We start from the raw sequence: 26605 nt of genomic DNA on the forward strand, positions 1-26605 counted from the left end.
TTTGTGCGTGCGTGAGGAAGACTGGCCATGAGCTAACATCTGTTGCGAATCTTCTTCTTGCTTGAGGAAGACTGTTGCTGAGCTAACATCTGTGCCAATCTTCCTTTACTTTATGTGGGATGCCGCCACAGCATGGCTTGACAAGAGGTGCTAGGTCTGCGCTCGGGATTGGAACCTATGAAACCTGGGCCTCCAAAGTGGAACACGTGAACTTAATCACTACACCACCGGGCTGGCCCCAGGAATGGATTTTGATTGTCTGCTTATTATTCTAGATGATTTCCTTCATTATCCTCTTCCTGTGCTGTTAGCTACAGAAATTAATCAAATTTATGCTTGTGAGTATCCATGTACAGAAAGATATGGAGGAGACTTGTAAGCTTAGAAGGAGGTCAGTATGGTAATACAGAAGAACACTGGACTAAGGGTTGAATCCTGCATATTCAGTCTAGTTCTACAGGACTGTGTGGTGAGATCCTGGATGCAATCTCTCTAAGACACAGGTTCTTTATCTTAACAAATATGCAGAAGGGGCCCGCCATGTACAAGCAAGTGCCAAATAATGTATGGGCTTCAAAGATAAGTAACACACATCTATCTGTCTTCAGAGAGCTCATCACCAAATCTGGAGCTGTGGCAGGAGCCAGAATAATAACCTAACTATACAAAGGATTGTCTTATAAAGCAGAATAAGGTAAATGCCAAAGCAGAACATATGGAGACTCAAAAAAAAAAAAAGGTTCTATTTGCTCGATAGATTAGGAAAAGCTTCATGGAAAAGGGAACATCTTTCATGGAGAAAGGGGAATAAAGAGGCCCATAGAGAAAACAGTTTATAGAAGACATCAAGAGAAATGTGGTAAATTTAGATTTAATGCAAGAATTTCTTGGCATTAGCTAAGTAGGCAATGTAGTTTAAGGAAGTCTACCTCATAAACTCATCTAACATTGTCTCTATAAAACATCAAGTTTTGTCCTATGTGTACCAACAGGATTGATTCTTGTTCTGCTACTGAAGCAGATGTTAATGGCAAGAGATTATCCCTTCTTGCTCTCTGAACAACTGCTTAGGGAGCAGGCTGAAGGGAGTTCTTGGGCTCAGAGGTTGTTTCTTGAAAGCAAATTTTGGCAAAAATGGATCAGTGATGCAGTGTTAACTGAAGAAGCTTTACTTTTAACATTAAAACAGTATTAGATAAACCATAATATTTGGAGGGACAGCAATCTCTCAGTTAAATTTATACAAATAAAAAATTAATATTTTACTTTGTTTTCACTAGAATCAAGTTTAAAAAAAATAAATCCAGAGTCATAGGGCCTTCAGTTATAGAGCTCTAGTGAATAACAAGGGAATTTTTCAGAGCAATGAAAACAAATTTCTTTCTAGTTAACTCTAGAAAAAAATATTCTGAAAAATTCTCAAGTTTCTATAATATATCTCAACAGTTCAAAGACGTATGTGATCTGGGGCCTATGGTTAATTCTTCAAGGACAACAGAATAAAAAGTTTGAATCCAAATGTTTGGAGTTGAGATCTCTCTTGGCATGCCCCTATTCATTGGAGGAGATGGTCTTATATAGGAGATGAAAGTGAGGAAGGAGAACAGGGAACCCTGGGCAGAGTTCATCTAGGCTCCTGTAATTTAGAGCATGACATGAGCAGAAAGGCCTGAGATGCACTAGATTAAAAGGTCACTTCTAGAGCTGTTATTACCCAGACTTCTCTTGACTGCTTCAACGGCTACTTTAATTTCATTCCAGTCTCTGATACTAAGTCACATACTTCCCAGATACTAAGCAGACCTTCAGTTTAAGGACTATAGCCTTAGAAGGCAATCTCTAGTAAGGGAAAGAATCTACTGGCAATTGAAAGATCTATACTCTAATATCTGCCCATAAATTATCTATGTGAAATGAGTCAGATATTCTTCTTGGACTATATGGTGCTTAATTATAAATGAAGAGGTGAAATGATTTGTTCTCTAGTTCAACCATGAGTATATGTACCTCTAGTTCCGTCCCTTATTAGCACGTGTCCCTAGGCAAGTTATACAACCTCTCTGTAGCTGTTTCTTCATCTGTAAAATAATGTAATAATATTTCATAATAGAGTTGTTGTGAGCATTAAGTGAGTGCTCAGAACAACACCTGGCTCAGTGTAAGCCCTCAATAAGTGTTAGCAATTATCATCATTCTCAGCACAAGACTGGCTGATTCCACAGGAAAACATCGCAGTCACTGTTGACACCATTAACAAATATTTGGTTCCAAAGTGACATTCATTCTGGGATATTTGTATTAATAGTTTCTAGGTCCTTCCTCTAAAAATTGAATAGAACAGTACTCACCAACTTCACTATATCTTGTGCTCAAAGTTTTGATTTACCTTCAAAAGTGTTACCAACTTGCTAAACTCTAGAATTTTATTTAGTTTGTGAGCATACCTTTCCAAAGTAATGAGGGAATTTGTGTTGATCTTCAATGACATGGGCAAATCCTCCTTGGAGGCCAAAATCCACAGAGAAGTAAGGTAAGCCTCTGGGTACCTAAATAAACAGATAAATCACACAAGAATACAACATGAAATCAAAAGTTATGTTTAATCTCTTTTCCTGCTCTCTGACATGACAGTAATTAAGCATCCCTCAAGACAAATACATACAATGAATTTCCAATTTAGAGATACTTAAGCAATGATCTAACTTTTCTAAGTAAAACATTTCATTTTGTAGTCTTTCAGCCATGTAACTCTTCATAATACTTAGCAATTATAATCGAAACCAATTATTTCCGTCTTTGGGGAAAACAGGAAAGAAAACGTATTTTTTTATATATATAACAGCAGAATAATTCTACTTAGACTACACAAATATAGAATAAAGATAAGATTTCCTCTATTTTCCTCACAACGCAGAATAGGAAGAGGGGCCTAGCCATATACCTAGAGCTTTGTTTATAGTATCCCTTAGACTTTACTAGTATTCATTTATCAAAGATAAATTAAACTTGAACAATCATAATTTTGTATTAACTGGTGAGATGGGTATAGCAATATTTAGTTTACCAACCTCATTTCAAAATATCTCTAGGATTAACTATTATCTTTCCCTCTCTTTTTCCCTCCTTCCCTCTTTCTACATACACTCATATGAAGTATTTTAAACTCTTTCTTGATTGGGAAAGGTCAAAATTTCTTGCTTTATCAATTTCTTGTGTCCTTGTAAGCTTTTCCTCCAAGCCTCAATTCTGTCACTACAAATTATTCAACTGGGTCAATTTACAGTAATATTACTCTTCTCCAACTCCCTCATACAGTCAGCATTTACTCATTCTGGCACTGAATCACATATTTCTTCTTAACTATACATCTTTTGTATTGTGTCCTTATGAAGGCAAGACTTGGAAAGAGACAGTAGGGTACGGTGGAAAGAGAGTGGTCACCTTGAAATAGTATAAAGCAATTAAAATTAGAGCTTATAAAGAGTTGTTCACGTTATAGGAAAGCCATAAGTAAAAAAATCAGTTTACAAAATAGTACGTAACAAACTGCACAGAAATGGGTTACTGTTTTGTGCCTTTGTATTTTTTCATATTTTCATTTTAATATGATAAACATGTATGACCTAGAAAATTAGGAAAAACTGAAGTAAAAAGACAGACAAGGCTCTAATTGCAGCTCTGATTCTTATAACTAGGTAAATTCACGCAAGTTATTTAACATCTCTGAGTCTCATGAGAAATATGAAGAGCTCAGAGGTTTGCTGTGAGGATCAGATAGGAAAATGAACACAGCCCAATGCTCGGCACAGAGAAGATTATTCAAATATTACTTTCATTTCTGTCTCCTATACAACAGTATCATGTGCAAACCTGGTCTAAGAATAAAGAATGCAAGGCTCTATTAAAATATTTTTGCTAGCTGAAGTAGGTCTTTCATGTGTGAAACATGAATCTGAATGGTTCAAATCATGTTATAGAACTACATCAACTAAAAGACAGTACTTTGAAGGAGAGAGAACTTGAGGAAGCACTTGATGATGACAGTGCCCATGCCTTTTACTGTACTGTGTTTGGCAGAACAATGGTCCCCTAAATATGTCAATGCTCTAATCCCCTATTTGCCATGAATATGTTACCTTATATGGCAAAAGGGATTTTGCAGATACAATTAAGTAATGGGTCTTATTTCTTTTTTCAGATATACATCGTAATACATTTCGAATTCTGTGTAGATTACATCATGTTGACCACCCAAAAACTAACTATAGTCCATCCCCTCACACGTGAGCCTAATCACCCCTTTTGCCCTCCCCTCCCCCCTTCCCCTATGGTAACCACCAATCCAATCTCCATTGCTATGTGTTTGTTTGCCATTTTTATCTTCTACTTAGGAGTGAGCTCATACGGTATTTGACTTTCTCCCTCTGACTAATTTCACTCAGCATAACACCCTCAAGGTCCATCCATGTTGTCACAAATGGCCGGATTTCATCATTTCTCATGGCTGAGTACTAGTCCATCGTGTATATATACCACATCTTCTTTATCCATTTGTCCCTTGATGGACACCTAGGTCACTTGCATGTCTTGGCTATTGTGTATAATGCTGCAGTGAACATAGGGGTGCAAGTATCTTTATGCCTTTGTGTTTTCAAGTTCTTTGGATAAATACCCAGCAGTGGGATAGCTGGATCATACGGTAGATCTATTCTTAATTTTCTGAGAATACTCCATACAGCTTTCTGTAGTGGTTGCACCAGTTTGCACTCCCACCAGCAGTGTATGAGGGTTCCCTTCTCTCCACATCCTCTCCGACACTTGCTGTTTCTTGTCTTGTTAACTATAGCCATTCTAACTGGAGTGAGGTTATACCTCTCTGTAGTTTTGATTTGCGTTTCCCTGATAGCTAATGAAGTTGAGCATTTTTCCATATGCCTGTTGGCCATCCATATATCTTCTCTGGAGAAATCTCTGTTCAGATCTTTTGCCCATTTTTTAATTGGGTTGTTGGTTTTTTTGTTGTTGAGATGTATGAGTTCTTTGTATATTTTGGACATTAACCCCTTATCTGATATATGGTTTGAAAACATCTTCTCAATTGTCAGGTTGCCTTTTTGTATTGTTGATGGTTTCCTTTGCTGTGCAGAAGCTTTTTAGTTTGATGCAGTTCCATTTGGTCATTTTTTCTTTTGTTTCACTTGCCCGGTCAGACACGGTACTTGAAAATATGCTGCTAAGACTGCTGTCAAAGAGCGTACCGCCTATGTTTTCTTCTAGAAGTTTCATAGTTTCCGGTCTTACATTCAAGTCTTTAATCCATTTTGAGCTGATTTTTGTGCACGGTGTAAAGGAATGGTCTACTTTCTTTTGCATGTGGCTGTCCAGTTTTCCCAACAGCATTTATTGAAGAGACTCTCCTTTCTCCATGATATGCTCTGGGCTCCCTTGTCGAATATTAGCTGTCCATAAATGTGTGGGTTTATTTCTGGGCTCTCGATTCTGTTCCATTGATCTGTGGTGTGTTTTTGTGCCAGTACCATGCTGTTTTGGTTACTATGGATTTGTAGTATATTTTGAAATCAGGGAGTGTGATACCTCCAGCTTTGTTCTTTTTTCTCAGGAATCCTTTGGCTATTCAGGGTCTTTTGTTGCTCCATATAAATTTTAGGATTCTTTGTTCTATTTCTGTGAAAAATGTCGTTGTAACTTTGATAGGGATTGCTTTGAATCTACAGAATGTTTTAGGAAGTATGGACATTTTAATGATGTTAATTCTTCCAATCCAAGAGCACGGAATATCTTTCCATTTCTCTGTGTCTTCTTCGATTTCTTTCAACAATGTTTTATAGTTTTCGGTGTACAGATCTTTCACTTCTTTGGTTAAGTTTATGCCTAAGTATTTTATTCTTTTTGTTGCACTTGTAAATGGGATTGTATTCTTTTTTTTTTTTAAAGATTTTATTTTTTTCCTTTTTATCCCCAAAGCCCTCCAGTACTAGTTGTATGTTCTTCGTTGTGGGTCCTTCTAGTTGTGGCATGTGGGACGCTGCCTCAGCGTGGCTTGATGAGCCGTGCCATGTCTACACCCAGGATTTAAACCAACGAAACACTAGGCCGCCTGCAGTGGAGCACGTGAACTTAACCACTCGGCCACGGGGCCAGTCCCCAATGGGATTGTATTCTTAATTTCACTTTCTGCTACTTCATGTTAGCGTATAGAAATACAACCAACTTTTGTATGTTGATTTTGTATCCCGCGACTTGAGTGTATTCATTTATCTTTTCTAAAAGTTTTTTAGTGGATTCTTTAGGGTTTTCTATATATAAAATCATGTTGCCTGCAAAGAGTGACAGTTTCACTTCTTCTTTTCCATTGTGGATCCCTTTTATGTCTTTTTCTTGCCTGATTGCTCTAGCTAGGACTTCCAATACTATGTTAAATAAGAGTGGTGACAGTGGGCATCCTTGTCTGGTTCCTGTTCTTAAAGGGATAGCTTTCAGTTTTTCTCCATTGAGAAGGATATTTTCTGTGGGTTTGTCATATATGACCTTTATTATGTTGAGGTATTTTCCTTCTGTACCCATTTTATTTAGAGTTTTTATCATAAATGGATGCTGTATCTTGTCAAATGCTTTCTCTGCATCTATTGAGATGATCATGTGATTTTTATTCTTCATTTTGTTAATGTGGTGTATCATGTTGATAGATTTGTGGATGTTGAACCATCCAGTAATGGGTCTTAAAATGGGGAGATTATCTGAGTTATCCAGGTGGGGCCGATGTAATCACAAGGGTACTTAGAGAGACAGGGGGGTCAGAGTCAGAGAATGGAAGACCCTACACTGTTAGCTTTGAAGATGAAGGAAAGGATCACAAGCCATGGAATGCAGGTGGCTTCTAGAAGCTGGAAATGGTAAGGGAACAGACTCTCCCCCAGAGCCTCACCTTGATTTTAGCCCAGTGAAACCCAATTCATACTTGTGACCTCCAGAACCATAAGATGATAAATCTGCGTTGTTTTAAACCACTAAGTCTCTGGTAATTTGTTAAAGCAACAATAGGAAACTAATATACACACCAAGGCTCAATAACCTATGGCGCAACTACCAAGAGAGCATAATGAACACACTACTACTTTTACACAAAGAACAGTCGCTGCCACAAGCTTCTCCTCTGCTCTCTCGCTGCAGGCTGCAAAAGGTACAACCTATACTGTCTTGCTACAAGAGTTGCTGGTCAGTAAGTATTGCAAAGGCTCCAGCATCAAAGTACATACATGTTTAGCACTTTCCTTTTCCTGCCCTGACCAGCCAGAGGGAAAGGAGTTAGAACTTTGGTACCAGTCTTGAAAGGTACTGACAGAACTACACCAAAAAATTTTTACTGATGGTAGAAAAACAAGAGAATTTGAATTTTCCCCTTTTAACATTCCAGATGTTACTCCTGACTTCCTAAAATTGTTCTTGAGTTTGAAAGTCTCTGGATAAACCCAATTTTCCTTGAGACGGACTTTTCTTAGTTTTAAAAATCAGTCCCTAAATGTGTTACATGTTTTTCAACTGCTATAGTTATCACAAAATTAAACTTAAAAATCACACCATTTAAAAGTTCAGGAAAAATTCACATGAAATCTCAATAAAATACCCTGTGAAAAATGACCACTTTTCTCGATAAGTTATTTAATATCATGCAACTCCTCTGCAATGAACATTCAGATCTGTTTCCCTTGTACATTTCCATGAACTTCACACTACACTGAAATCAAAAGACTCAGAGAAAGTAAACAAAATGGACATAAAAAGAGAAGCTTATGGGGCTGGCCCCGTGGCCGAGTAAGTCCGCGCAAGCCGCTGCAGGCGGCCCAGTGTTTCGTTGGTTCGAATCCTGGGTGCGGACATGGCACTGCTCATCAAACCACGCTGAGGCAGCGTCCCACATGCCACAACTAGAAGGACCCACAACGAAGAATATACAACTATGTACTGGGGGGCTTTGGAGAGAAAGAGGAAAAAAATAAAATCTTAAAATAAAAAAGAGAGAAGCTTATATTCACACAGCAAAGAAAAATCAACAAAGAATCAGAATGAATTACAAATATGTGAATCTCTACTAAAAGCCAAGAATCTACTGTGAGAAAAAAATCACCCTACCCACAATGCAGCAGGTAAAGTACTCTATGAAACTACCAAGGACATAGAGCTTTTAAAAGAAGTATAATGAGGTTCTTTCAGAATAAAAATAATGTTAAAATAACTCAAGATTGTTCACTTCATGCTCAGAAACAATTTTATCATTCTAAAAAGACACTGGAAAGCTTGTTAACCTAAAAAGTGACCTCCTTTAGAATTATTCTTTTACTCAAGTTCTCTTCACAATTCCCTCCACGTAATTACTGAATCCTAAAGCTAAGAGGGACCTCAAGAGGTCATCCAGCTCCTTCCCCATCTGCTGCAACTCTCAGTCTCAGATACAACACTGTGTAGTGACTTAAAAAAAGCCAATTGTTGCTATTTTTTAAATGCTTCAAAGGTGAATAGACAACCAGCATTCCAACAAGGATCTGTGTTGTTTCTTATTATCCACATCAGTTAAGTTAAAATATTGAAACCCTCTGGGTACTTAATTCAGGTACTTATCCAGGTTTTAAGAAACAAACTTACAATAGGTACTAGATCATTTACCAGTAAAAAAACCTGCATATACAGTGTAGCAAATGGAGAATAATATGTTTCCCTTAAAATTTCTACTTTGAAATATTTTCATCTGCCATTGAAATCATGTTCTAGGGCCCAGCCTGTGGCATAGCGGTTAAGTTCACACATTCCGCTTCTCGGTGGCCCAGGTTCACCGGTTTGGATCCCAGGTGCAGACGTGGCACCATTTGGCAAAAGCCATACTGTGGTAGGCATCCCACATATAAAGTAGAGGAAGATGGGCATGGATGTTAGCTCAGGGCCAGTCTTCCTCAGCACAAAGAGGAGGATTGGCAGTAGTTAGTGCAGGGCTAATCTTCCTCAAAAAAAAAAAAAAAATCATGTTCTAAAAGAATGGCACTGGAAATTACAATATAAGAAGTGAAAAACTTAGGCACAAAAGATCTACGTCTATTAGATACCTTTTTCTATAGGCTCACAAAAGACAGTAGTAAACAGGACATTTGGAGGGGCGTTGTTTTTTATTTTGTTTTTTAATATATTGTCTGGCCCAATTCACCAGCAAGGGAAAGAAAAAGACTGTAGATGTGTTTTTACCTTTGAATTAAAACTATCTTCAATAATGCAATGAAATTTGAATCTTTTAACTGGGATATAATAAATGTAATAAGGAATCCTATCAGTCACATGGATCAGGAATCTAGCTTTCCAAAAGAAGAAATGGGAGAGAAATATTCTAGTGACATCTATTAGAAAAGGGGTTGGGAAACTTAAAAAAGCTTATGAAAACTTATAAGAGTTTCAATTTAAATACAATATTTTGGGCTTTGCAGATCATATAGTCTCTGTTGAAACTCTCAACTCTGCTTTTGCAGCATAAAAGCACCAAAAGACAATACATAGACGAATGGGTGTAAATGTGTTCCAACGAAACTTTGTTTACACAAACAGGCAGCAGGCTGGATTTAGCACACAGGCTGGAGTTCCCAACCCCTGCAATACAATATAAGCTCCATAAAGTCAGAGAGATCATCTCTGTTTTGTTCCACCATGTATAAAAAGCACCTAGAACAGTACCTGGTAAATAGTATGCATTCAATAAACATTTGTAGAATAGATTGCTTCTTGAATAGAAAAACAAAAAGAAACCCACAATTCTATTATATCTCTATTCCATTTAATTTATATTTCTAGAAAAGAGAGAAGTCATCACAGAAGTACTCAACTTACGAGTAACTTTTATCTAAAAGCTGATCTGCAAATTAAGATTAAACTATGAAACATGATCAGGAAAGTCCCTAAAAGAATAATGAACCCATAAGCTAACTCAACTACTGTTTTAAAAGAACATAACAGGTAACTTTTGTATAAGAAAAAAAAAATTCAAAATTCACAATAGAGCCTCTAGGAAAATGTTTCTCTCATTATAATTCCAGTAACAAATAGGCCCCTCTCACCACTTGGCCCACAGAGGCTGAGAGGTCGATGAGAGGAGCTCTCATGGCACAGTCTGATGGCTGTCACAGCCAATTACGCGACTACAGTGGCGGAGGGCCAGGTCAGGAATAAACAAATATTCAAATAAGCAATTAAAAAAATAAGGATTTGCTAGACCAGATAAGATGAAAATAATTTCTTCTTTATTTGTAGAATTAGTTACTTCACCTTTGGTTTACTCAGCCAAATGGTCTCTTTTTCAAATAAGATGCGGAAATTAATGACAATCCTAAATACTATGGTAATTTCTTATATTAGGACAAAAAATGATACTTACAGACTTTCTGATATCTTTTGAAGAGAGATCAATCAATTTCTTGTTCATAGACCACTCTTCATCAGATTCCATTATGGCTTTCTAACAAAGAGCCATTTGTTAATGAAAAAATACAAATAAGCAAATACAAAGAGACAGTTTAAAATTAAAGTAATGCAATGAATTAATTACAGGGCATATTATACATGGCAGGTCATTATTTTGAATGGATTAAAGCTTCAATTTCTGTTATTTAAAATTGGACGTTCTTGATTTTTTTAAAGCCCTTCTTTAGCCAAGATATTACTGTTTACTCATTCTGAACTCTTGTACTTAATTTCAGCTCAACTTTACATGACAAAAACAACCATCGGTAAGACCAAGTAATTTAATATTGAACATAATTTGTGAACAGAAAAGTTCACAAATTCCTTAATCCATTCATAGAAATCTACTCAAACAAATTCATTTTGTTTTACTGCTCTTCTTCCAAATGTCAGAGAGTAATTTATATGCTAGCAACCAAGTACTTGAACTATTTCTAGACATACAAAAAAGTAATAACAATGCAGGGGAAAAAATACATAGAAATGGAATTAGGAGACCTTCTAGGCTAAGCAGTATGACTGTATTACGGTAAAGAAATATTTAACAGAAAGAAAAACTAGGGTGACAAGTATAAAATAATCATTTTTGTACAGTATCTTTATTAAGGAAGCAAATTTGAAAATGAAATTACCATTTAAATAAGCACAATTTAAATACATCAGATATACTGCTGTTCCCTACTTAAAAGGCATAGGTTACTTGTATTGACACTATAATGTAGCACAGTCACTATAAAATCAAAGCCAAACCAAATAAATGTATCTTTAATGAGCATATAAAAGGTTTAGTGTAGAAAAGTGACACACCATTCTGCTAAGAGATGACATTTCTGTCATCCAACATGAGCAACAGTGACTGCTGTATGTTGTGCCCTATACCTCAATGCCTATAGTCACAATCATCTAAGGCTCTACTGAGGGAATAAAAAACAAGATTGAATAAAAGTATAATAATCTCTTTCTCAACTGATTTTGTTTAACATAAGAATAGCATGGGTCTGGGATTATCTTTTTAATACCATTCTTCAAATCAAATAATTAGATTGTTTTTAAAAATTTCTAGAGAAAGAAAGTAAAGTTTTCACCACCTCACTAACCTTAATAGGTTTTATAATCCTCTTTGTTGGGATTGACAGTCCATGTTAATAAACTTTACCATCTTATACTGCCTAAATGTTGCATTTGCAAGATTCCCATACTACCTCACAAAACATTACCTTCTTTTTTCATTGCACATGTTATATTTCATATATGATTCTACATTAATATTAGTCTATAAATTATATTATATTCAGGTCAGCATCAAACATATGCTATTTAGTAAAAGCTGCCTGAATACTATAATGACACAATTAAGAACTCTAGTCATTCATTGTCCAAAAACGTAAGTCAAGGTGAAATATTAGTTTCCTTTTACAAATAGCATGATGAGGTATTAAATACTAGAACTTACAGCAATATCTTGTCTCAACAATTGTAGTTTGTACTGTTTGTATGTATTATCTTCGACTCTTGTGAATTTCAGTAAGTTTTCTAGAGTTATGACTATAATTTTGACTTGAAAGGACTTGAAGGTAAAACCTTGATTTTTTATTTGAGAAATGAGAAATTAAAATAGAAACTGTAAATTACCACTTGATAGTATGTTCATACTTATAAATAAGCATGCTTTTTAAAGGTCAAATCCCAAATTTCTTTCTAAAGAAATTTATACAGAGAACTTTTTGTGCTTTACTTAATCTCTTTACATGATATAAAATTTAATATAAGTATATGGGAGAAAAAATATAAGAATTAAGGTAACTGTATTCATAGAACAGCACTGTAGCAAAATAATAAGTACACATGTAAAGACTATCCATAAATACCTTAAAATAGATAGGAGCCATATCACCCACTTCCTTTGGGAGAGGAATGCATTCATAAACCATATGATACTGTTTCTTCATGTTCATATTAGTTTCTAAAAAGATGCAGTCCAAACCTTTATCTTCAAACATCTTTACCAATGATTTTCTGAACATCTGAAGAAAGAAAATGGATAGGTAAATAAACCACTTAGAGGAGATTCAAAATATGAAAATAATAAAAGTACAATAAATCCCTTTAAAATAAAAAAAATAGTAAGCAATATCTAAACTTTGTAATGTTAATTTATAATTACTTCTACTTTCTAAATTCACTATCTAATTTCACATATTTGAGCAATATTTTTTTTAAAGTGAAACTCACTCTACACAGTTTTACGTATATACTGGAAACGGTTCCAGTAAACTAAAATAAGAAAAGGAAATCAAACTTAGGTTGATTTTCAAAACATGCAGAACTGACAATAAAATCATAGGAAAACATCCAGAAGCCAAAAAAGGTACTCTGAGCAAGCAGGCATCCTTAAACTCAGTAACAGACAAGTGGAATTCACTTTCAATTGTTTCCCTAGGCTTACAGCATCTTCATTTGCTGGTTCCCTTACATGTCTCTGCTGACCCTTCACTTCTAACCTTGTATATTCAAGCAGTCTCCTATTTTCACATATAATCCAGTCCTACCAAGTTTATGAAAATTAAATGTACTAAAGTTGAAAGTAAGACTGTTTTCCCAAAGAGCTCAACATTATTATAAAATCCTCCCCCCCCTTTTCTGTTTACTATTTTTTACTAATTTACTTATTTACTTCACACTCCTAGGCCTGAGGGACTGCTATTTATAGAAGGTGGTTGGATGGAGCTTAGACATGCAGTCCAGGATGTTCACATGTATTCACAGGATAAATTGTAGTATAGGATGAAGCTAAGGGTTAGAAGAAAAAGGAGCAGGCTGCAGGGTAGGGACCAAAAGCAACTCTCCCCACACCACCATGTGTTGACCTCCAAAGTATCTGAGAATTCTAAATTCGAGCTTGGCCTTGGAGAGTGTTATTCAAGTATATTTGTCTAAATAGGAGGGTGAAACATTTTTATTTAGATTTATCAGCTTGATTTATAACTTTTTAACATTTTACTTAAACTTTTTTATTATGATTATAGATCACATGTAGAAATAGTAGAGAGAAATCTATGTACCCTTAACCCAGTTTCCTCTAATGGTAACATCTTACAAAACCACAGCACAACATCACAACCAGGATATTAATATTGATACAATCAAGATACAGAGCAATTCCAACACTACAAGGATCCCTCCTGCTGCCCCTTTATAAACACATTCACTCTCACTCCCCTTTCTTAGCCCCTGACAACTACCAATCTGTTCTCTATTTCTTTAATTTTGTCATTTCAAGAATGTTACATAAATGGAATCATGCAGTCTTTTGGGGTTGGTATATTCCACTTAGCATAATTTCCTGGAGATTTAATCAAGTTTTTGTTAAGAAATTGCCATGTGGAATTGGAAGTTCAGATTCCCCACTCAGCCTCTGTTGATACCCCAAAAGGGGATGCTTATTACTGCTAAGTAGATGATGTGAGTTCTGGGCTCCCACCAGGCCTCCACTGATCACTTATTACTGCTCCCTCATCACTTTTCTATTTTTCACTCATCTTATAAAATAAGAGCAAGTAAAAAAAAAAAGAATTAAATAATTATACTTTGAGTGAACTAGAAAGGTACCTAGTAAGCAAAAGATACGAAATTCGCTTTTCATTTCTCACCACAGCTATTTATAAATTCAGCATAGGCTCTTTAGACACTCAATTTGTTGTTAAACTCAAAGTCTTGGCTAACAGCTTAAGGGGTTGCAGACTTTACACCCATAATCTCATTACAGTCAGACACCGCATAACGACGTTTTGGTCAACAAGAGACCACATATACGACAGTGATCCCATAAGATTAGTAGCATATAGCCTAAGTGTGTAGGAGGCTATACCATCTAGGTTTGTATTAGTATATTCTATGATGTTCTCACAACAATGAAATCACCTAATGACACATTCTCAGAATGTATCCCTGTCATTAAGTGACATATGACTATATAAGTCATTGTTAGATAAATCATTATAGATGATTATAGATAACTGATTCTCCTTTTTAAAATTCCCTGATTTTGGTATTATACATTATAAAATCACATTAATGGAGATAGTGTATATACAACTGAGGCTAAATTATGATAAAAATAAAAGATAAAATATTGTTATAGATATTTACATGGTAAAATTGATCATTCAAGTACACATACAATTGAGGCTAAATTACAATAAAAAATAAAACATAAAATATTGTTATAGATATCTATACAGTAAAATTGATCATTCAAATTTTAAAGCTGCCATGTCCCCAGTCTGATTTCTGCAGATAAAAACTCTTCCCAAAAAAGGCTGTGTTTACGAAAGTTTCATTTTCCTCTTCCTGGGTGTACAAGGAGACTAAATTTCCCAGCCTTTCTCAGACTTAGGTGGGGCCAAGTTTAGTTCTGGGTAATGCATGTAGAAATGATATGTGTCACTTGTGTGTTAAAGCAGTTAAGAGGTAGTGTGCTTTCTTATGTTCACTTTCTTCCATCCAAGGGGCTGAAAGAGGACTCCTTATCATGGAAGGAGGCTGCATACCTGAATCACTGCTCGGAGGCAAACTGTCTTGAAGAATTGCCCAGCCTACATCGGACTACGATATAAGACATTAACTTTTGCTGTCTCAAGCTACTGTGAGTTAAGTTTTGTTTGCAACAACAGTGAAGAATAATAATATGGACAATTCACAGACATCAATGATACGACTAAAGCTGCAGATGAACCAGAAAGTGACAACCGTTAACCCCTCTTTTCCAATCTACTCAACTGTATGTCCCAGATAGTTATCTTTACATGCCTAGTATCACAAATTGAAACACAAAACCAAATGGGAAAATACACAAATTTGGTTTAATAACATAGTTTTTAGATGGTCTCTATTTTCTTACTGTTTGTGAATTTTTATTTATTATGAATATTTTCAATTATTTATTTCATTATCTAGTTTTGTGGGGAGCAGACAATTCTATATACTAGAAAAAGGAAAATCACTACTAGAGTGGAACTATATCTTTGAAAACCAAACTTTTCTGAGGAAGAGAAAAAGTGGATACAAAGCAGCTGCCAACAATAATAAAAATTTAGATAATCCAAAGATTATCTCATAAATTTCCTTACTTCAGGTTTGTTCATGACCCTTTCCTGGTTTAACCATTGGATGATTATTCTAGATGAAAATGTAATTCCAATATATAATATAAATGATATAAATGAAAATTCCAAAGTACTAAATTAGTAGTGATGTAAAAATTTCACTATTATAAAATATATAAACATTATACTAATAGCTTCAAGGAGAACACAGACACATCTAAGTATTTCTTCTCCTCTATGTAGACAAAATACTTTAATTTTAAAATATGAGTTTAATGGTCTAATTTGAGATTATCAATTCCATTAAAGCAAGATTTGCCCCCAGCTCAATATAACAAATACACTATACATATTTAAATAACACTCATTTTTTAAAAGTTATATGACTACTAAACAATAAAGCTTTTTAGTTCATTATCATAATATACCAAAACTGTTTTATACTTCAGAGAGATACAGAGATCCCATGTTATGAGGATGATATAAAATTCCCATATTCCAAATAAAAAACACTTCATCCTCTGGGTAATCACTATTTTCCATATTTCTAAAGTACGATTACTCACCTAATGGCCATTCCTCATTTAGTTAACACATCTGGACTAAAATTCTTTACAATATAATTAAGTAAGCTACACTATAGATTGTTGCAATTCTTAATTTGTATCAAGTCACATTACAAAAAAATCAGGTAATTATGAGTAAAAAGTTTTCAGGGGCCAGCCTGGTGGTGTAGAGGTTACATTTGCATGCTCTGCTTTGGCAGCCCAGGGTTAATGGGTTCAGAGCCCAGGCACAGACCTATATACTGCTCATCAAGCCACACTGTGGCAGTGTCTCACATACAAAACAGAGGAACATTGGCACACATGTCAGCTCAGGGACAATCTTCCTCAAGCAAAAAGAGGAAGATCGGCAACAGATTTAGCTCAGGGCCAATCTTCATCACCAAAAAAAAAAGAAAAGAAAAAATTGAAATGAAAATTAGGTATTTTCCTTAAAAAATCAAGCTATTTACGGGCTGGCCCCATGGCCGAGTGGTTAAGTTCACGCGCTCCGCTGCAGGCATCCCAGTGTTTCGTTGGTTCGAATCCTGGGCGCGGACATGGCACTGCTCATCAGACCATGCTGAGGCAGCGTCCCACATGCCACAACTAGAAGAACCCACAACGAAGAATATACAACTATGTACCGGGGCTTTGGGGAGAAAAAGGAAATAATAAAATCTTTAAAAAAAAAAAAAATCAAGCTATTTAGGGCTGACCATGTAATATTAATACTATAATTTATTCAAGATTTCTAAAAAGAATATATCTAAAGATAAAGTTATCCAAAGATAAATGTTATGAGATAGGATAGAATATACGCATTTACCTCTATACCCTTCATGGATTGACCCCTCAAAACTGACACTAATTTTTAAAACAGTACAAACCAACTGGAACAACCAGAATGAGAGACGAAACAATGAAAATCAGATCACCCTGCAATATCTGACTTAAACACTAGACAGCTGGTTCATACCTGAGTGGTGTGGGGGAGGGGCTAGCAGGGATAGTAAAGGATAAAGCCATGTTGCACTGCACACTTCTCAAAAGGCTCAGGAATCAGCAGCACCAAGTCCTTATGGAAGGAGAGGTGAAGGTGTGGTGAAAGAGATGAAAGTCTTTTGGAAAAAAAGCAACTGACATGCCAGATGCCCTGCTCCACACCAGCAGAACACTACAGGATTATCCTTGGGAGAAGGTAAAGGATAAAGTTACTGGACTCAGAAAACCAGACACAGCTGAGGGCATACAGTCGGAAAACAGGGGCATTATAGGAAATGTTACTTAACGTTCTTAAATATTCAACATTCTGCCCTCCAGCCGTCTTCCCTGACACAGCTCCCAGAACTCTGGCAAGGAGACTTAGATGCTCTAGGCAAGAGATTGAAAGACTTTTCTGGAGGATCTGACTAACACCAAGAAAAGGTACCAACACCAGAAGTTTCCCAATGAAATGTCCCTATATATACATCATTCCATAGTGAAGCCCACTTAGATGGGCATCAACAAACCTACCACCACATCGCCGATTTGGGATATTTAAAAAATCGACCTACAGTGTCTGACTATGACATATGTTCAAGCACATTTGTCAAACTGATAAGAATAAATTTAAAGGAGACCAAGTTTCACTACATATTTAATAAAACTAAAAATATGGATAATATTCATTCCAAATTTGTGATTATTCCCATATGCTCTGCTGAAACTTATCTTGGCATTTTCTATCAAATATAAGGTCTAAAATTAAATGTTACTAGAGGATGCTGATAAACCACTTGAAAGAAGTGGCTCCTGCATTTGCAAACAATATTTTTTGCTAAGTCAAATCATTTTTTGTATATATTCTCTAAAAGAGATGAATGACCATAAGGATATTCATCAGGCCATAATTAATTTGAGTTTTTGTACATATTTGAAAGTAAAAACAAATATCCAAAAAGCTATATTTTTTAAAATAAGCTAGAATTCAGATATTTATTCACTTGATATCTTACAATAATTTACAACTTCTACAACTTTTTCTTTTATCTCACAAAAAGAGCCATAATACCATTATTTGCACAAAACAATTTGGCTTTTCCTCCCTCATTCAATTTTCCATAATGCAGCTGGCTTACAAAATCTGCTAAACTATAATACAAGCTGTACTAGAATCTACACTACCTTTGGCCAAAATCAATGAATGATTTTATCTCTCCTTTTCTCACAGCACCTGTAATACCTTATATTCATGTACTCAGTATCTGTTGAAATGAATAAGTTTCTTCTTCATCTATCAATGTTTTTCATCAAGTAGCTTAATGTCTTACAAAAATATAAAACAGACTAGATTTCTGTATTACTTAGAATCTTTTTGGCACTGTATTTTGCTCTAAGTTAAATCAGTTTTACATGTATAAATTTTTAAAAGGCATTCCAGAAAAGTCCCAAAATAATTCTGAAAACCAAATTTGCATAGTTTCCTCTTTAAATTATTTACTGCACTGGCATCCACCATATGAACATATAAAACTTGTTAGAATTTATCACCATAGTTTGCACAAGTTGCTCATGAGCATTCCAATGATAATGAGCATTATCATGCTGACCTGAATTTCCTCCCAGATGTCTTCGTCCAATAAGGTAGCTGCTCTATGGTGCTGCAAAGGGACTATCAGGCAGTGCCCCTCAGTAAGAGACCGACAGTTGGGTAAACATAAATAAACCTGGGGGAAAAAAGTCCAAAGATGAAATGTTACTACCTTTTATTCTCAATTGTGACAGATGAGCCCCTAGTAGGGCTCACCTAACATTTAATAAAGTATACTTGCTTATAAGCAACATATTTTATTTTAATATTCATAGATATTTAATATTTTTAGACTTTAAAAAGCCGTGAAGAGAGCTTTTAATAAATTAGGCATTTAGAGTGTAAGTCTTAATGTTTAACTGTTTAATCACACAAAGATTAAGTTTACCTAAGGGCAGAATGAATGGAACTTTATCCTCAATCTGCGGAAGCTAAATGCTTTCAAAGACCTTGAAATAACACAATTTTTGCAAGAATAAAAAGATACATGGCCTGGTAATGATAGATATGCCTATTAATTGGGCCTTCCTTTTGCTACTGGCTGAGCAAACAGAATTAACCTAATTAAGAGAGAAAGAAAATGACCTCTGTATGGCTTTACTGCTCTGGTTAAGTTCTGTTTATTTATACATATGTATTACCTATAAGCTGGTGCTGTTTCTCCATTATACATAAACTGTCTTAAAAAAAAGGTTAATTAGTATGTATGTTGTGAGCAAAGAGTGTTCATGAGAAGCATAAATAATATTCTGCGAAGAGGCTTGATCTTGTTTTCTATTATTTTTTGTAAGGTTTTAGCTAGAGAAAATTTAACGGCAGACAATATTTATTTATTTAACAAAACAATGCAAATTTTTTAAATTTCACTGAGAGAGGACAAAGTAGGAGTCGATATGGATATTTACCTAAATTTACAGTAAAATCACAATCATATACACAATTAAAAACAGTACCAGTACTGATTCATAAATAGTAACAAACTTACTAGACTAATGTAAGATGCTAAGAATAGAGGAAACTGTGTGTGGGGTATATGGAACTGCATTCTCAATTTTCCTATAAATCTAAAACTGTTCTAAAAAAGTCTTTTTTTCAAAAAAGCACAGTGTTAAGACAAGGAGGTGGATAGATGACTTTTATTTTAAAAAGGAGGGAGAAGGCAGGCATAGCTGATGACTAGAAAGTTACAAAGTTGTTTAACTGTCTCTTTTTTTTTCTTTTTTTTGTGTGAGGAAGATTGGCTCTGAGTTACCATCTGTTGCCAATCTTCCTCTTTTTGCTTGAGGAAGATTGTCGCTGAGCAAACATCTGTGCCAGTCTTGCCCCATTTTGTACGTGGGGCACCACCACAGCATGGCTTGATAAGGCAGGTGTAGTTCTGTACCTGGGATCTGAACTCGCAAACCACAGGGTGCCAAAGTAGAGCACATGAACTTAACCACGACGCTATCAGGCCAGCCCCAATTAACTGTCTGACTCCAATGACTACTAATATAGTTTCATTAACACATTTGGATTTAAGATATTAACTTTAAATATTAGAAATTCAAGCTGAGTAAGAATTACTGAATTGCTTTGAAATATTGCTTATTATTTCCGTTCAACAGCAAAATAATTCCCTAGAAACTCATAATCATATGATTAACTTAGGTAATAACTAAAAGGAATAATCTGTTATTGTTTATTCAGATTAATAAAATAACCTATTAGCTACAATGGATGGGACAGGCATTCAGATATTGTTGGAAATTGATGAATTCCTTGTAATCAATATTTCAAATATTTCTACATTAAAATATTCACAGATGAAAGGCTGATGGCAGATGGTAGTTTCTACAGCAAAGATAGCATATTAAAGCATAGGTGGAGAAAGGAGAGACTCAAACGGTTTCAAAATGAATCCAGACCAAAAGGACGAGTTCAAGAGGGAAGAAAGAGATCAGCCAACTCTCAGTAAGTTGAGGGCAAAGAGAAGAATTTAATACCATTAGAAATGACTAATTGGAGGGGCTTCCCCAGTGGCACAGAGGTTAAGTGCACACGTTCCACTTTAGTGGCCCGGGGTTCGCCGGTTCAGATGCCGGGTGCAGACATGGCACCACTTGACAACCCATGCTGTGGTAGGCATCCCACACATAAAGCAGAGGAAGATGGGCACAGATGTTAGCTCAGGGCCAGGTTTCCTCAGCAAAAAGAGGAGGATTGGTGGCAGTTAGCTCAGAGCTAATCTTCCTTAAAAAAAAAAAAAAAGAAATGACTAATTGGAAAACGTAGATTACCTCACAGCAGAAGAGGAAAACTGGGAAGGGAAAAGGAATGTATGAGAGTAGTACCAGTTGCAGAAACAGAAATGTCTATTATTGACTAATGGTTTCCTGTGGCCAGTGAATTGAGAAATGCCAACTTTGGGATGCAGCCTATAAAGCAGGAGGCTAACAAAAGGTTTATACACTTAACACCTCTGTGCCTCCCTGGACCCAGCCTGTCTTCTTCAGAGCACTAAAGACAATGAAGTCATTGAAAATAATCCAAACTTCTCCTAAGGCATTGTAGGAGAAATTTAAGTATTACTTCACATTTATTTTTACATTTCTTAAAGGTAGGATAAGACTAAAGGAGAATGAAATATTTATACATAACGTCAGAATTATAAAAATGTAAATGCTTATGTAAAGGTCTGGAAAAGAATGGAGAAAAATACAAATAACTGGTTAAGGTGTGTATTTTTTCCTTAATTGATTAAATTTTGAACAGAATTTTTACATTACCTTTTTGCTAAAGTATGAAGGGAAAGAAAGGAGAAGAAAAAGAAGGGTAAGGAAATAAAGTCAAAGAAACCAAAATTCAAACTGATAAACTGACTGTCTCAATGACCTAAAGATATTAAAGACTAGAATTAGAATGGAAAAGCCAATTCTTTGGATACAAAAGTGTGTGTACACATGATTGTGTGTGTTTGCATACACAACAAATAAATAAATATATATATGTATATCCCTCAAACTAGTAGTTCCTGAAACTAGCATTCATTCACTCAACTTTCTCTCCTATCACTTTTCTCACTCACTCCACTTCAGCTACACTGGTCTTTCTGTTCCATGAATGCTAAAGCTCACTTCTTCCTCAAGGCTTTTCATTCACTGATGCCCCTTCCTAAAACATTATTCATTCATATCTTCATGTTGCATATCCCTTCCATCTTTCATATCTTTACTAAAACACCTCCTCAGAGAAGCCTTCTAGACTATCTCTTCAAAAAATACTCTCCCATCATTTTATCCCATTTCCTCACTTTATTTGCTTTATGACATTAACACTTTCTTAAATCAGAACAATTACTACCTTGTTTACTTTCTGCCCTATTTCACTAAAATACAAGTTCCACACATACCTGAGTCTCTACTTTTCCCTAGTGACTAACTAGGGTCCAGTATATATCAGGTACACAATAATTATTTACTTAATATAAGAATTAAATCACCAAATATTTATTGAAATAAATGACTATTACTAGTGACTATTAAATAAGCTATAATTGATATTTATTGAAATAAGTGACTGTGAACATACATGCTTGGTATACAACAGAACAGATGCTTGGTATACCATGATGAGTAAGTTATCTATGTCCTCATGGAACATACAGACTATTGGGACAGAGACCCAATAAACAAGTAAAACAAAATACAATAAACTTCTTCAAATTACGAGCTATTCTATGAAAAAACAAATAGGTTCTATGAGAAAGTAAGGAAAGAAGCAGAAGCTACTTTAGATTGAGTATCTTTGAAGTGATTTTAATACTGAGAATCAGGTGCTGTCATGAAAATAAGGTCACATAGCTGGTAAATGGCAGAGCCAGAATTTGAATCCAGCTAGTCTGGCTCCAAAATCCAGCGCCGTAACCACTAACCAATGCTCTCTAAAAAGTAGAATCATGCAAAATGTGAGCTTCATGTCATTTAAATATTTATACTCACTCTAAAGAAGATTCTAAGAATCATGGGAACTTAGGAAAGAAAAATATTTGAAACACAGAATAAGAGAAGACAGATTCCTTAGGAATCTTATTAAGAGTATGAAGAAAGAGGCAAATCCACATATACCACTAAATCACTTTTTTAGGGCAATAAATGTTATATTTCTTACCTTAACACCTATTGCAACAATAAGGTGCTTGGGAAACTGAGAGCTGTCAAAACAATACAGACACTTTTCCATTTGTGCAGCAAGACTCTGGTGCTCAGCAATAGCTTTTTTCCTCTGATTCTCTTCCTCTTCACCAAAACGTTCTTTCTCAGCTGCTTTGGAGACGAACATGTCATCCAGAGTATAATAGTCTCCATCTGTTTTTCCCATAAACTGAAAAACCAAAATAAGAGTAGTGGGGAGTAGAAGGCAGTAGTAAAGATTTTATTGTACTGTAGTATACTAAGTCATACCTGTAGGCAGGGCGATGCTTTTAAAAACAGAAAATACAAACAGTATTTCCTTATTTTATTTATGTCCCTGCTTAAAATCCTTAAAGAGTTCCACATTGTGAACAGGATCAAGTTCAAACTCTAGTCTGGCCTACTACATCACAGACACAGAAAGGCACAGTGGTTAAAAGCTTGCATTCTACAGTCAGGATGACACAGTAAAATTCCAGCTCCTGTCTGTATAACCTCGGGCAAGTTATTTAATCTCTCTGTGTTCTCTCTATACTTAATTTCCTCATTTTACAATGGTTAGAACAATATTATCTAATAGGGTTATCTCAATCACACAGTAAGCACTCACAAATGTGAGCCACTGTTAATTACTATTACAATTCTCTTCATCATCTGGCATTGATGAACTCTCCAATTACACCTGATCACAACCCTACTCAAACTCTATGCTCGAGCCACCCTAGTTTCAGTCCCCAAAACTACTGTTATCTTCATGCTTTGCACATACTGTTCTCTGACTAATTTTGCCTCCAATTTTGCCTTTCTACTCCAACTCATTTTTCAATCTGAGGCTTAGATTTAGTTGTCACCTCCATGAAAGAACTTTCCTACATCTTCCAAGCTCCTCCAGTACTGTACTCCCATCAGTCTCATGATGACCACACTGTATAATTGCTCATTAACCTGTGTTTTTCTTCCATTAGACTAAGTTCTAAGTTCTACTTAGTCTACTAAGGACCAAAAAGATAACTATTTTTCTTTATTATCAAATACAAAGCAATAACAAGATGGTTAGATCTTAGCAGACATTTTAAAAGATTTGAAGAAAGCTGGAGTGGCTCTATTCACGTCAGTTGAAGTAGATCTCAAAGCAAAGAGTATTAGGAAGAATAAAGGAGGTCATTTCATAATGATAAAAGTCAAATCATCAACAGGAAATAAAATCTTAAATTTTATGTATCTAATAATAGTTTCAAAATATATGAAGCAAAAGTTGATAGAACTGCAGGAGAAATAGACAAATCCACAACTGTAGTCAGACATTTAATTATCACTCTCTAAAAATTGATAGAACAAGTAGAAAATCAATAGGCATACAGAAGACAAACTATCAACCAACCTGAGCTGACACTGACAGATATTCTAACCAACGTCAGCAGAATACACATTCTTCTCAAGTGTACATAGAACACTTACCAAATAGATGACATTCTTGGATATAACACAAGTCTCAAAAAACATTCAAGTAACATAACGTATGTGCACTGAACACAATGGCATTAAACCAGAAGTCATAGCAGAAATATATTTGGAAAACTGCCAAGTATTTGGAAATGAAATACCACATTTCCAAATAACCCATGGATCAACAAAAAATTTAAAAAGAAAATTAGAAAATATTTTGAAATGCAATAAAACAAAAATACAATGTATGAGAATTTGTGGGATGTAGCTAAAGCAGAACTCAGAGGGACAATTATAACACTAAATACCTATACTAGAAAACAAGAAAGGCCTCAAATCAGTGATGTCAACTTCCACCTTAAAAAACTAGAAAAAGAAAAGAAACAGAATGTGAATGGAAGAAAATTTCTAAAATGTCATTATTGATAGAATCAGATAGAAAACATTATTTTTAGTAAGGTATTTCTCAGAGCACATTAGCTTCTTTTAACTTCTTTTTCTCAATATTAATCTTTGTATATATTTCTATTCTTTCAGGTGGTCTATTTAGTGAACTGCCCTGACTTACAAATTATTATTTTAACTTCAGACCTTTATCTCAACTATAACATATTACATTTTGAAAAATATCAGAAGAGGTCACTAATCTTTTTCATGATAGTAACCAACTACATGCTAAGTATTAATAAAACCTTTAAGTCATCTCTCATCCGAATATCCCTCCAACATGGGAATTGTCATTCTCACTTGACAGATTAAAAAACCGAGGCTAAGAGAGACTAAATAACTTAACCAAAACCCCATAGCTATTATGAGAGAGAATGAGGAATCAAACATAGGTTGATCTGACTATAAAATTGAACAGTACCTGGTACATAGTGAGCCTCTCTCACTTAGGAAAACCATCTTTAACACAGAAAGGGTATATTTTGAATATAGCCTTTGAAGAAGAATAGAGAATCAGAAGAAAACTTAAATTTCATCTGGAATAAATATACCCAATTGACTTAAGGTATCTCTCCAAGAGAACATAAATACCTAATAGGTATTTATGTTCTAAAATATATTAGTAGGAGCAGAATATACACTTCTATATATACCTGTGTCTTCATATGATATATTACTATAAAAACACTTATTAAAAATCAGTTCATAACTGGGGCTGGCCCAGTGGCATAGTAGTTAAGTTCACGCACTTTGCTTCAGCAGCCCGGGGTTCGTAGGTTTAGATCCCAGGCGCAGACATACATCAAGCCATGCTGTGGCAGCATCCCACATATAAAATAGAGGAAGATTGGCACAGAAGTTAGCTCAGGGACAATCTTCCTCAAGCAAAAAGAGGAAGATTGGCAACATATGTTAGCTCAGGGCCAATCTTCCTCACACACACACAAAAATCAGTTCCTAATTGACCAGGGAATATAGTCAATTCAAGTAAAATATTTTGTACATGGAAGATATTTCTGTTTTTTAAATCAATGTTCCATGGATGCTGCTGAATTTGCATTTATATAGTGTTTGACTTAAATAGAGTATAGTCTCACCAATTAACTCTGAATGATTCCTCAACACAACTGAAATATGGTACTCATCTATCCAAGAACAATAACTATAATTCCCTCCTCCTATACTCTCTAATTATTTGCATCTTCCCCTTTATCTCCTCTTTGGGGTTTAATCCAAATTATTTTAATTTATCTGACCTTCAGCCCACCATGTTCCTATATTTGGCAATAATAATCAACATTTTTTTAATTGACAGACTGTTAAGAGAAAGTAGAGAATATAGTAAGTCTAGGAGGGGCAAAAGTGAAAAAAATTGCTGAAGGAAAAGAGACGAAGAAAGAAAACAGCCATGAAAATATGCCTCTTCATTATTTAGATAGAGTCCTTAAAAACCTAATGATATGGTATAAGCTCAAGATGGTACATAATAAATTTTAAAACTTTGAGAATCTCGTTTCCAAATAAATCAGAAAAATGTGGTAAAGTGGTTATAACATTAAAACAAATAAGATAAAAGGAGGGGGGCCAGCCCGGTGGCATAGTGGTTAAGTCCGCACACCTGGCTTTGGTGGCTCCGGGTCGCAGGTTCGGATCCCGGGTGCAGATCTATGCACTGCTCATCAAGCCATGCTGTGGTGGCATCTCCCACATACAAAATAGAGGAAGATTGGCACAGATGTTCGCTCAGGGCTGGTCTTTCTCATCAAAAATAAAAGATAAAAGGAGGGAAGATGTCAATAC

General features: G+C 35.3%; 1 protein-coding gene across 5 annotated transcripts in view; it reads right to left on the reverse strand.

Moving 5' to 3' along the window:
* CWF19L2 (CWF19 like cell cycle control factor 2) overlaps nt 1–26605 on the reverse strand; it is a 151962-nt gene that overhangs the window by 38305 nt on the left and 87052 nt on the right. For all 5 annotated transcript variants that reach the window (XM_046685613.1, XM_046685611.1, XM_046685608.1 and 2 more), the window contains exons 13-17: nt 22890–23102; nt 18760–18876; nt 12384–12539; nt 10430–10510; nt 2445–2546 (exon numbers count right to left, since the gene is read on the reverse strand). In XM_046685613.1, coding sequence (XP_046541569.1) covers nt 2445–2546; nt 10430–10510; nt 12384–12539; nt 18760–18876; nt 22890–23102 — 669 coding nt within the window. The remainder of the gene's footprint in view (nt 1–2444; nt 2547–10429; nt 10511–12383; nt 12540–18759; nt 18877–22889; nt 23103–26605) is intronic.

This window comes from Equus quagga, chromosome 14 (assembly GCF_021613505.1).
Source record: "Equus quagga isolate Etosha38 chromosome 14, UCLA_HA_Equagga_1.0, whole genome shotgun sequence".
Taxonomy (NCBI): domain Eukaryota; kingdom Metazoa; phylum Chordata; class Mammalia; order Perissodactyla; family Equidae; genus Equus; species Equus quagga.